We start from the raw sequence: 14,384 nt of genomic DNA, 5'->3' as shown, positions 1-14,384 counted from the left end.
TGTTGTTTCATTAATCCAAAATGCAACAAAAGGTTGGGCATTTAAACTCATTTGATGACATGGGTGATAGTAACACACCCTTGTTTTCTGCACAAAATGAGCAGCCATTCCTGAAAGGCGTTGAAATATAAATTCAGTGCTCTGTGTAAAATAACGAGTGCAAATTTTCTCGAATATGGAATAAATGGATGCGACATTAAGAAGATGGAGCAAATATTAAGTTGATGATCATGCAGATGATGATGAGAAGTCAATGCAGGAGGCTATGGTAGCTGGAGTAACAAGCCTAGTGGGGATTACTCCTGTACAAATTCTCGTGAAGTTCAGATGGGAAGCATATGGAAAAGTCGCCGACAAAATCCAATTCATAGCAAACTATTTGTAGACAGAGATGAGATCCTTGCTAATATATCCCTTGTTTCTGATGCCACCCGTGTCTTCTGGGTTACCGTGACCAACTATTTCATAAATGATTCAATGGAACATTATCAAGAAAATCGCGACATGTTTTGCAATGCACTGGATGCTCTATTGCTCGTTGTTGGAGTCCTGAAGCACATTTTCCTGCAGACGGCAATTAATAATTATCACGCCCTCAGTTTCCCACCGCCCGGGCTATATGAGCTTCCTCTGAGAGAAGATACTCCTCGCCTGCCAAATGCTTATAATTTTTATTATGCCTTGGAGGATGTGCTGTTACGAAGTACCAAGAAGAAATAGGGCTGTCTCACCTGGTTCGTGCAAAGCCTGAGCATCATTTTTGACCAATCCTCCCAATATTTTATAACTGCGATCGGGAGCCTGGAGGATTATGCCACGCTCTGCAAGTTTCTTGCATTTCCCTTTGTATTTTCAGGAATTTGGGCCTGCTGGGAAGAGGCATACATGGATGCCTCCGATGCGGAGCTTTTTGCCGAGCAGGAAGTGTGGGTTGCCACTGATCTTAGAGCTCAAAATTAGGCATTCAATACTATTAATGGAGATTCCTTTACCTGGAAGCAACTCTGGCCTGTTTGGCTGCTAAGTTTGAGCTGCAATTTTCCCGGTTCCGGACATGGTTGATGCCGTTTTGAGGTTTCCGCTAAATATTTTGGGGAGCACTGAGAAGTGCAAACATCATGGATTTTGCAGTAAGAAGGATACTAAAAGGTCTCTTGGTTACTGGATTAACAAGATGCAGGATAGGAGGTTCTTTCCATGACAAGAGCAGAAACCCCGTGGAACGATGGCCATCATGAAGTTATTCAACACTGCCTCTTAGTATGAGTATACAAGGAGTTCACCAGCCACTAAACATAAATAAATTCCAAGGGTGTACTCATTCCACGATTTTAATATTGTAAAAGAAAATAATAGTTATATTATCATCTTTATTTTAATTTAAATTACAATCTTACATTTTTATAATTGCGTACAATCTTACATTTTTACATTTTTATAATTGCGTAGGGAAAAATATTTTTAGGAAAAGTATTTCTAAATCACCATATTATTGATGAGTTAAAGAGGTTCGGAAGTTAATATTTTGAGGTATGTTTTGGAAAAAATGAAACTGAAATTTAATGTGGATGTGCTTATTGCATTTTAATAGAAATCATTTTTCATCTTTATTCTTCTTATGGTCACAAATATGACAAATTCTATCAACCCACATTGTTTTAAAAATGATCCAATTCCCTATTCCAATAAGGATTTCATGGGAGTTTCTCCTAGTTTAGGGATGATAAATAATGGGTGTTATGGCCCTAGATCAATGATTGTGTACTCCTATGACCCTCGTGTGAAAAAAAACAAGTCGGAGAATTTTGGGTTTGTGTTATATTCTTTGCACGACTAGCTCTAGGTGTTGTTACGTTGTGCCTAGTGTAGCAAGGGGGTGGACTCACCCACGGTTTTAGGCATGATGGTTTTTTCTGTGGTAGTTTGTAGATCCACTTAAGGGAACTGAGGTCATGTTCTAACCCAGGGTTAATGGATTTGGGGTTTATGCATTCTTTAGCATGTATACAATATATTGTAACATTAGAAGGAATATGATGAAAAATCAATGTTTTCCTGACTTTGGGTTCTAGAAGAAAAATATTTATGTATATTTTTTGTTCTTTCCGTTCTATATTTTCTATTTTCTTTAAATCATTTACAGGTAATTTCTATTCAGAGTTAAAACCTCCAATTTCATTAAAATTATATAATTCTGCACCATTAAATGTTGGTGTGATTCTAATGTCTTTAAGTTTTGGTTCATAAACATTTGATAAAAAAATTCCTCAAATTTTACAAGGACCATTTTTCTTTTCCTTGAGTTTATTATATGTTCCTACATGAAACCTTTTCTTTCTTAATTATGTCATGAATAAGTGACTAATTTGGAAATATTGATGTCTCCTGTTCATATCCATTCATGTTAGAAATCAATTAACATAGCAATGAAGTACACAAAATATTGCGGAAACAAAAATACAGAAATGTAGAAAAAAAGAGAGACACAGATATACATGGTTCACTTAATTTGGTTTATGTATGCGGAGAAACAACTAGTGCTTCATTTTATATTATCCAACTAAATGAAGAGATACAACCTACAATAGATCCGCTATAATTTACTCTCCGCTCTCACACAACCTCCTCTCTCTCTCTCTCTATTGCTCAGAATAATATTGCACAACCATAATACAATTCCTTCATATAAAACGAGGATTTCCTTCTAGGGAAAAAACCCTAAATTAACATAACTTCTACCTTCAAATCATCCGCCTAATGAATGATCCAGATTGACTACGAAATTACAATATTTTATAAGGCAAATTTTCATCTATTTTTATCTCCACGGGGGGCTCATCAAATGTAGCTATCACCCCTTGGACACCCGTGATGGCTATCATACGGGCAGTGTTGCTGCCCCGTTTAAGAAATGGTGTCCAATGCAACTAAGACCTCTGAATCAAGAAAATAACTAGGCTCCATACCCAACAATTCATTGCTTATATTTACTACTACTTTCTTGCAGTTGTTTTTTTACCCTTTCTTGCAATTCCTACATACTCACTACAAAATGTTCACTTAATGTACTTTTGAGTTCTTGATTTCCAAATTCCTTACCTCATATACTCACCTAGGGTGCATTCCATATAAAATTTTAAATGAGTTCAGACTTGTACTCTTGTTGGGTGAATCATTATAGGTGAACTCAGCTTGGGAAAGCACTTGATCCCATTGTTTGGGATGTTCATTCACTAAGCTCCTCAAAATATTTCCCAGGGTTCAATTTAAGACCTTTATTTGACCATTAGTTTGCGAGTGATATGTTTAATTGAAATTTAAATTGGTTCGTAGCTTTTTCCATAATTTCCTCCAAAAATGGCCCATGAATCAAGTCCCTCTTTGACCCAATACTATGAGGGAATCAATGCAGTCTTACAATTTCTTTGAAAAGTTGCTTTGCCACATTAATTGTGTCAGTAGTTTATTTATATGGAATGAAACATGTCATCTTTGAAAATATATCCACTATAATAAAAATAGAGTTGTTACCTTGTTGTGTGCAAGGTAATCCTAAAATAAATTTCATGCTGATTGAATCCCAATGCCTACTTAGAATGGGTAATGGCTAATACAACCCATTCTAAATAGGCCTTGGGATTCAATCAACATGAACTTATGGGTAGTGGCTAATACAACCCAATATTCTAACTCCCTTTTTCCCATTGACAAATCTTGCATCATTCCACTAATATCTTCACATTAGCTTACATACTTGGACACTAGTAAAATGAACTTAAAACAAAAAAAGTTTTTCAACTCCAAAATTCCTAGCTAGTCCTCCACTATGATTTTCTTGTATTAAATTATCCATCATAGAACACCCATGGATACAAATTTTATTTTCTTTGAATCGTAATCACTCTTCAATCATGTATCTAGACCATTGTGTTTTATTTTTTCTCATAGGGTTTCCACCTACCACATAGGATTCCTTGAAATCAACATCACTTTTATACATCTCTCTAAGTTCATCAAACCCTGTAACATGAAATTGAAATTCTTGTAGAATTAAATTAATCCTACTTAAGGCATCTACTACTTTGTTTGATGATCCACTAGTATGTTTAATTACAAAAGTGAAATTTTGTAAAAATTCCACCCACTTAGCATGTCTGATTTAGTTTTGGTTGAATGTTTATAAATTGCAATGCATGATTATCAGTGAGAATGATAAATTCCTTAGGCACACGATAATTCTGCCATTTCTTTAAAGCCTACACAAAACATAAAATTCCTTATCATATGAATAATACTTATGTCTAGCTTCATTTAACTTTCCACTGAAGTAGGCTATTGGACGACCCTCCTGACTCAAAACTGCTCCAATAAAAACATCATTGGCATCTGTGTCAACTTGAAATGATTTTCTAAAATCCAAGTCTAAAACTAGTTTTTCTATGATCCTCTATTTGAGCAATTTAAAATTGTGACCTACTGCTATATTCCACTTAAAAGACTAATTATTCTCATTGATGTTTTCAATAATGGGCACACACAGACTAGTAAAACCTTAGATAAAATTTCTATGAAAACTTGCAATGTTGTGGAAGCTTCTTACCTCAAATATATTTTGTGGAACTGACCAATTTATGATTTCCTTCACTTTATCTGGGTCCATCTTGAGTCCATCCTTGGAAATTACGAACCTGAAATAAAACAACTTGTTCTTCATAAAACTATATTTTTTAACATTTATCAACAACTTTTCTTTTTACAACGTGCCCAGAATAGACATGAGGTGTTGTAGGTGTTCTTCTCTCATTTTATTGTTCACTAAAATATGTCCAAAACAACATTACAAATTACTTAGATGTTGGGAACATTTGTCAGACCAAAGGGCATCATAAGATACTTGTACAAACATGACTAGTTTTAAATGCAGTTTTCCACTCATCTCCCTCTTTGATACAAATTTGAAGACAACTCCTTTTTAAATCAATTTTTGAAAAAAAAAGATAGGATCGCTTAGGCATTCAATTGGATCATCAATTCATGGGAGTGGAAATCCATACCTAATTTTGTTGATATTCATTGAGTCAATACACATCATCTAGCCACCAATTTTTTGACTCGAAACTGTAGGTATAGGACATGGACTCAAACTTTAATGAGGCCGTTATCTAGTAATTCTAGAACCTGTCTCTTCACCTCCTCATTTTTCTGCAGTGTCATTCAATAATATTCCTTATTTGGCAGAGTGGATCTTGGAATCAAATCAATGTGAGAGTTGATGCCTCTAATAGGAGGAAAAGTACTTGGTAGCTCATCCATAATAATGTCAACAAACTAATCTAACATAGGAAAAATACTTGGTAGCTCATCCATAATAATGTCAACAAACTGATCTAACATGCTTCTAATTTCTTCATGAAAGTCATTCAAATTGGTATTAGTGAGAATTTCCTACAGTTTCCCAATCAGAGAAAAATGTACCTCTTCTTTTTTTGCTTCTTGCAACAACTCCTTCCCACTCGTGAACAGTACTCTGGGACCTACTTCATCCTTAATTCCTTTTCAAGAGTCCATGCATTCTTCCCACCATCATGAATGGATTTCCTATCATATTTCCATGGCCTCCCCAATAACACATGGAAAACATCTATCAACATTACATCACAAACAACTTCATCCTTATACCTTCCAATTTTAAGCTCTACTCTACATTGTTCATTAACCAAAACTTGGTGGCCTTTTTGTAACCAAGACACTTTGTAAGGATGAGGGTGTGCTATATTTTTCAAATTAATTCGTTCTACCATTTCAACATAAACCAAGTTATCAATACTCACATTATCAATTACAATCTTACAACACTCACCTTAGGACTTTCACACAGTCCTAAATAGAATTCTTCTTTGAGTTGGTGCTATAACTTCCTTTTCTTCTTTGATCAACACTCTTTCAATTAGAAATGACTCCCTTGCTTCAATAAATTCTTCAATTGTAGTTGTATTTTCATCTTCTTTCATAGCTTCCACAACATGAGAACCTCTCTGACCTGCTCCTGCATTCTCAGGACATTCCTAAGACATATTTCTTAGTTTCTCAAATCTAAAACATCTAGGCTAATAATCTCTTCTTGGACCCTTGCCTCTGGAGAATGATATTTTCCCTCTCGAATCACCTCCCATTATTGATTGGCTTTTGGTGCTTCCTCCCTCTTCCCTTATAGACTAGATCCTTCCTCTTCCACTTTATTGTCCTTTTCCTCTTATAGGACTTCTTCCATGACTTTTCTAACTTTTCTTTTAAGCAAGCTTCTCTTTTGCCTTCAAGGAAGTTTGATATGCATCCTCAGCCATATTCAAATATAATTGGCTGATTTCATATTTAATATTAAATTTAAAACCATTTATATCTCTAACAAATTTCTCAGCATCATCTTCTACATGACCAACTCTAATATTTAACTTATAGAACTCCTTAATATATTCTCTGAATAACATTGAATTTTGTTTAAGGTTCTATAATTGTATGAAGAGGTTAATTTGATAATCCTTGGGTAAAAATTTACCTTTGAGCTTTCTGACCACATTATCCTAATATTTTATCTTAAATTTTATTTTCCTCTTTCACTCAACTTGTACCTCATCCCAACATAATGTAGCATGGCCTTTAAGTCTAGTCACTACAACTTGAGTAGCTTATCCCCTTCAACATATTCATAATCAAAATATTTATCAAGAGTATTTATTTAGTCCATTAACTCATCAACATTTAAATTACCTTCATATTGGTACCTCCATTTTTGGTCTTGAATTCATCTTAGCAAACATCTTCAACATATTTCTTTATGTTGATTATTTTGTTTCTTCTTCACTAAAATATTCTTCTTCAAAGTCACTTCCATCTTCCACGTCGGTTCCTCCCTTTTGTGTGGTATCCATAGCTGTCATTCTTTCTCAAAGTCTCCTCACTTTAGCTTGTAAAGTCACATTTTCTATAGGTCTCGCTCAACCTACTTCTTGACAAACTATCATTATGTTTTTATTTTAGAAAAGGCTCTAATACCAAAGTTGATGTCGATCTGGTCTACAAAGCACCCTGCTACATTCTGTATTTTTTTGTCGTGCTAAGATCTGCTAGCCTTGAAGGATTTACAGAGTAAATTTCAACATAATCACTTTAATTTTTTCCCTTAGTTCATCCTATTCGGAAGTTAGGATGACTTGGGATCCCAAAAGGCTAAAAGAGCATATTAATGACATTTCAAGAAATAGGTCAGAAAAATCTGGTCTAGCTGAACATGCTTGTTCCTCCTCACACTATATTTGCATGGAACAAGCAAAATTAATTCACAAGGAAGACCATTATTTAAAAAGAAGGGTGAAGGAAGCAAATGAAATCGAAAAATCCTCCAATAACATGAATAGAGACGACAGACTAAAGTTAAGTAACACCTGGAAACCCCTATTAAATAAAATAAAAAAGTAATAAACAAAGATTTACACACATTCATTAATTAAATAAAATAAAAATAAATAAATAAGCAAATATCAACATTAATAAATAAGCCAAATTATTTAATTAATTAAATTGATAAATATAACCTATCATAGCTAACTCCCTATCTAATCCTTCAAATAAAATTTAATCACATAATAAATTAGTTAACATAAAATTGCAAACCTAATCTTTAAAATTATATACATTCCTATAAAACAATTAACATATTGTGAGGATCTTAAACAAGTACTATAAATTTCAAAATAATAATAATAATAAATAAATAAACAAATAAATAAATATTATTAATAAGTAAAAATAAATAAGTAAATAAAATAAAATAAAATAAAATATATCACAATAATAATAATAATAATAATAAAAAAAAATTAATTAATAAAATTAGAATAATAAGAAAATATTTATATACATAAACAATTATAATATGAAATTAAAAACTAAATAAATATATAATAAATAATAAATAATAAAATAAATACTTATTTAAATAAATAAATTAAATAATTAGTAATTAATTTATCATTTGTAAGCCGACTACAAATGAAGTCATCATTAATAAGCTCTGTAACTTCACGCTCTCTCTTCTCAAATACAGATCTCATTGCCCTGATGATGGACTCACTAAGCTAGTCTGAAACGTTGGTTTCAAAACTGTTCACAGGTTTTTCCACAAAATTCAAAAAAGATTCTATCAACCTGTATGGACTCCCTCTTTAACACCATTAAGTCCCACCATGGAAGGGACACAATGAACAATGCTCTAAATTTTGAGAAGATGAGAATTTCCAGAGCTAGAAGTATTTCAAATCTCATATTTCTAAAAGAATGTAGGGATGAAAAGCTCATTCCAAATTTCGCCAAATGTAACCATCCCCTTAAACGTGGTCGGAACATTTCTGTCTTCAATAATATTAGTAAAACCCTCATCAAGCATGAAATCAAATTTACCAGAGTCCAATTAATTAAAATTTCTGAAAAACTTCTGAGATTGCATCTTGTGCTAGCATCAACTCTTCGTTCTGATCTCTGGCAAAACTTAGATGCCTTCACCTTCGCCAAAGCTGAAAGAAGTTTTAATCATAACCTAGCAAGGAAATCCAGAAAACTTCAAAACCTAAGAAACGCTGACTTCAACTTTAATTCTACATCTCAAATGCTGAATATAGGCCATGAATATGACTACACTCACCAGCACAACACTAACAAGCATCATGATGCCACCATCACGCAGTTGGACAGCTTCAAAAACACCCTGATAGCGCAGTCTAATGGTAATTTCGTAAGGGAGGGCAGCGACTATAATACTCCCATCACACAAGGCACCTTTTCCAGCAATGACAACATGCAGACCAACATTATGGATAGCCGGAAAGACACCTTGACTGCGCAATCTGTTTGTAATATCGTAGGGGAAGGCAACGACCATACCACCCCCATCATACAGGACGTTCTTTCCACAAACAGCACGCAGAAAGTATGCAGTAAATGCACCTTCTCGCAAGTGGACAGCCAGACAGCGCAGGCTAGAGTCGATGAAGATACCCTCATGCAATTAAACAGCCAGTCAGCGCAAGGGATATCCAACGGTGCAAAAGAAAATGTGCAAAAACCCATCAGACATCACGCTCTCACCGATACTCAGGTTATTTATAAGCAGATAAATAGAAAAACGCAGGTTGAAGACACTCTCACGCAATTAATCAGACAGACAGCGCAAGGGATAACTAAAGTTGCAGAAGTCAGTACGTAGAAAGATACAGTTATCAACCTCTCAAATCTGGCATTAGATGACAATTTGAAAGCGCTGCTAGAAAAAGGCCTCAATTTTGCTTTATCTCCAGCAAAAATACCTGTGAATGATATCATCAGTAACATTGAGGTCATCATCAGAAACACAGATCAAAATGTTGCAGAAGAAATAAGACAAGACGTCGCCAGAATTCTCAGAAATGCCAAACCTCCTCCCAGCAACATCTCCAAAGAAGAATCCATAGCTTTAAAAAACATCAAGAAAAACAAAGACATCATAATTTTAAAAGCAGACAAAGGAAATGCCACTGTTATTATGGATAGGATAGATTATGATAATAAGATGGAAGAACACCTTAACAAAAGTGGCTGCTATAGAATCCTTAACAAGGACCCCAGCAACAAAATTCTCCGCTCAGTTAGTAACAAAACCAAAAACTCCTCTCTAGATTCTACTATTAAGAACAGTTTAATACCCAATAATGCCATCATCCCGAGAATTTATGGTGTTCCCAAAATCCATAAAATTGGAATTCCTCTGAGACCCATTGTGAACACCATAGGATCACCCACTTACTGGTTAGCAAAATACCTTGCAAGCAAGCTTAGACCTTTATCAGGAAACACTCCCTCTTATATCAAAGATTCCGCTTCTTTCATAGAATGGATTAAAAACCTAGAAATTAGTGAAAATGATCTCCTAGTTAGCTTTGACGTAGTGTCTCTCTACACTATGATTCTTGTAGATAAAGCCATAGATGTTTTGAAGAATATTACAGACCATGAAACTGTAGATCTAGTAGACATTTTCCTTATATATTCATACTTCAGCTTCAAAAGGTAAAATCTATGAGCAAACTCATGGAGTTGCCATGGGTTCTCCTTTATCTCCTCTGATTGCCAATTTATACATGGAACATTTTGAACAAATGGCCCTTAAATATTTCCCCTTTACCCCTGATGAATGGAAAAGATATGTAGATGATATTTTCGCTAAATGGAGACATGGTTTAGATAAACTAAATGAATTCCTATCCCACTTAAAAAACCTCTCAGAACACATTAAATTCACTATTGAGATTGAAAAAGACAACCAGCTCCCCTTCCTTGATGTCCTCCTTACCAAGAAAAATGGCAAACTAAGCCACCAGGTCTTTAGAAAACAAATTCACACTGACAAATATCTTCACTCAAATTCCCACCACCATCCGAAGCAAAACGTAGGTGTCATTAAAACCCTAGCTACCAGAGCTTCAAGAATCTCTGACCCTGAACATTTAGAAGAAGAACTTAACCATCTCTACAAGGTCTTTATCAACAATGGCTATCAAAAAAACATTATCCAAAAAATAATCAAAAAATCCACAACCAATAACCAAAAAAGAAAAACTCTAGAAAACCCTAGAATCTCTTTACCCTATATTAAAGGAACCACAGAAAAAATCGCCAGAATCATCAACAAGCATAATATTATGGTTGCCTTCACACCCCCTAACACCATCAAAAACATGCTAGATTCTGCCAAGGACCTAATAGACCCAAAAAATCACAAAGGAGTATACTAGGTTCCTTGCTCATGTGGCAAAATATACATAGGTGAAACAGGGAGATCCTTTGGCATTAGGCTAAAAGAGCATATTAATGAAATTTCAAGAAATAGGTCAGAAAAATCTGGTCTAGCTGAACATGCTTGTTCCTCCTCACACTATATTTGCATGGAGCAAAATTAATTCACAAGGAAGACCATTATTTAAAAATAAGGGTGAAGGAAGCAATTGAAATCGAAAAATCCTCCAATAACATGAATAGAGACGACGAACTAAAGTTAAGTAACACCTGGAAACCCCTATTAAATAAAATAAAAAAGCAATAAACAAAGATTTACACACATTCATTAATTAAATAAAATAAAAATAAATAAATAAGCAAATATCAACATTAAGAAATAAGCCAAATTATTTAATTAATTAAATTGATAAATATAACCTATCATAGCTAACTCCCTATCTAATCCTTCAAATAAAATTTAATCACATAATAAATTAGTTAACATAAAATTGCAAACCTAATCTTCAAAATTATATACATTCCTATAAAACAATTAACATACTGTGAGGATCTTAAACAAGTAATATCAATTTCAAAAAAATAATAATAATAAATAAATAAACAAATAAATAAATATTATTAATAATTAAAAATAAATAAATAAATAAAGGAAATAAATAAATAAATAAATAAAAGAAAAAAAGAGTAATAATATATATATATATATATATATATATATATATATATATATATATAAATAAATAATAAATTAATAAAATTAGAATAATAAGAAAATATTTATATAAATAAACAATTATAATATAAAATTAAAAACTAAATAAATATATAATAAATAATAAATAATAAAATAAATACTTATTTAAATAAATAAATTAAATAATTAGTAATTAATTTATCATTTGTAAGCAAACTACAAATGAAGTCATCAGAATTATTTTTCAAATAACTATTAATAAGCTATGTAACTTCACGCTCTCTCTTCTCAAATACAGATCTCATTGCCCTGATGATGGACTCACTAAGCTAGTCAGAAACGTTGGTTTCAAAACTGTTCACAGGTTTTTCCACAAAATTCAAAAAATATTTCTTGATTTAGTGCGAAACCCATGGACAATATAATACACCTAGCCTGACCTTACCAAATATGGAACTATCACATCAGACAAAGTTTATATGAAAAAGTTATTCCTCTCACATGTTGACCTACCATGTTGACCATTATGGTAAAGGGGGAACCCACTCTAGCCCCCCTACTCATGCATATGTTATTAGCCATGTGTGGACATTCAAGAAGACACTATAAAGGTTCAAAATTGTAACTCTAGCTAAGGGTTGAGGGAGCCGAATATTAACCCTAGTTATATATCAAGCTATGTTAAATATTGAGCCATTATGAGGATTCGAGGTTCCATTAGATGTTATTGTATTTTTCTCTATAGTAGAGCAAAGCAACTAGAAGTGAGACGTTAGATATTAAAATAGAGGGATTAAGTTGTAATAGCCTACTTCCCACAACAGTGCAAGAAAATCATAAACCCACACCTTTTCCTTTAGATTCCATATTCACCCTCTCCCATTTTGCGTCTTTCCTTACACAGTATACCAGATCTACCAATATTGGATGTCAAAGAAACATTCTACAATGTAATTTAACATACTATACATTTGGCCACATGCGTACTAAACATGTACAAAACCTCTTACTACTAACATTATCTCTACCCCTCACTAGATTGAGGACATTAATTCATGAGAGAACTTAAACTCAATCTATCATCAATTTTAGTATTCACACAAGACTAAAACTCTACTTAATTCCATATTACACGCAGAACTAGAATTCTTCATTCACACATACACACAAAGATAATTACCATTTTGCATGAAATTCTATTTCATTCATAAAATCATGTACACACAATTACAAAAACATTCATTCTTCTTTATGGCGTGATCTCACATTCATTTGGCCATTATCTTTTCCCTTAGGCATACAATGATTAAATACGTCTTTAGAAGAAAACTATATTTTCCTATATCTATAAATCACTCCATGATTTATTCCCTAAAGTTCTCATGCTTTTCAAGGCATATTTTCTTTTGCATTATGGATCAAATCTTTCCTATCCATAAATTTTCTAAAACTATTCTATAATAAGTGAAAAAAACTAAGAATATTTACAAATAAGGAATTATAATTCCTTTTCAATATTGAAATGAAATTTGGAACTTTTCTTTAAAAACCTTGATGGTTTGGGAAGCTATAATGCTCTTGCATCAATTTCCCAAGGTAGAAAATGTTCACGACCTCCTGGTCATGTGTCATCAATTTATGAATCCTCTAGGATCCCAAAATTTGTGTTGTAGTTGTCCATTCTTCTCTGCATGTTGTTGTCCTATTGTTGATGTTGCTTTTGATCTTTTAGGCTTCCAAATCCTATGTTTCTCTCGTCCACTTTCCTTGCTAATGGAAAGCTTCTTAGTCACTACACTTTTCTGACGGTTGTCATTTTCCTCTAGTTCTACCTTCTCTTGATCATCTTCTTCATCAACATCCACAATCTGTCAATTTCTTCTTCGAACTTTACCCTTGATGGTTGAAACTTTCTTTCATCTCTTACTTGCTTCTACATATCTTCCTTATGCATAAGAGTTTCAAAACTCTGACCAAGTTCTAGTATATGCATCTACTTCACTATATGTTGCTCATGCCTTGTAGCTCCCTCCTCATTATTGTCTTCCAAGACAATTTCCTCTTATTTTAGCTTCAACTTTACAAGACGAATATACACTTTCTAATTTTCCAATTTCTCCTCTAAAAAATTCAATTCTTCAAGCAAATCAATAAAATTACATTGAAATAAATTTATAAACTCCATACCATATTCATCTTTTGTGTCCTTTTCCAACCATTCCTCTAAGATCTTTGCTTCTTCCTCAAAGCCTACATCTCTTTCCTCATTCATAATACCTTCATCATCCCTTACAAGCATTCCATTCACATGTTGTTCTTAATCATTGTCCTCCTTTTAGCTGCATTCTTGAGCCAACTGTGTCCCGTTCACTATAGTAACAGGTTCATGCAAATGTCCTTTAGTAAAGACACTCCTTCTTCTTCTTCACTTGGAACATAATTCATATTTTCCTTTTCCTCTATCTCTTTGACAGTTGTAGATGGTTGTCCATCTTCTTGAAAATATGCAACCGTATACAATTTATTATAATTAAAATCATAAGGCTCATTGGCCTCTTTCGATGCTTCAGACATCAAATCCTCATGTTGATATGAACTTCCATAATAGTTCATGAGACTTGCAGTAAGTATCTCATTCTCTTCATTCTCCTCTCCAAGGGTGTTTCCATTATTTGGTATAATAGTTTCATCCACAATTCTGTTAATTGGATTTTCTTTGGTATTGCCTTCATGAGGAAACTCTCCCTCATCTTCACCTATATGACTTGCAGTCACAAACATTTCATTAGTTTTAAGATCACAAGATCCTTGGGTCTCATTAGATCCTTCATCCTCATCTTCACTAAGGATAGGTCCTTGTTCA

General features: G+C 33.4%; 1 protein-coding gene across 1 annotated transcript; it reads left to right on the top strand.

Annotated features, from left to right (window-relative positions):
* Positions 1–327: 327 nt before the first annotated feature.
* On the top strand, positions 328–960 carry LOC149152896 (3-oxo-Delta(4,5)-steroid 5-beta-reductase-like). The gene is made up of 2 exons (XM_089443634.1): positions 328–703; positions 857–960. Exons 1-2 carry the CDS (start codon positions 328–330, stop codon positions 958–960), a joined length of 480 nt encoding a protein of 159 aa, XP_089299760.1.
* Positions 961–14,384: the final 13,424 nt, after the last annotated feature.

This window comes from Pinus tabuliformis, chromosome 9 (assembly GCF_031772625.1).
Source record: "Pinus tabuliformis cultivar Carrire ecotype Pingquan chromosome 9, CPIR1, whole genome shotgun sequence".
Taxonomy (NCBI): Eukaryota; Viridiplantae; Streptophyta; class Pinopsida; order Pinales; family Pinaceae; genus Pinus; species Pinus tabuliformis.
Note: the sequence above shows the minus strand (reverse complement) of the source record. Positions and strands in the feature narration are given on the sequence as shown.

Coding starts and splice junctions, on each gene's coding strand:
- LOC149152896 (XM_089443634.1), top strand. CDS start 328: ATGGGAAGCATATGGAAAAGTCGCCGACAAAATCCAATTCATAGCAAA. Junction 704..856: donor GGAGGATGTGCTGTTACGAA/GTACCAAGAAGA, acceptor TTGTATTTTCAG/GAATTTGGGCCTGCTGGGAA.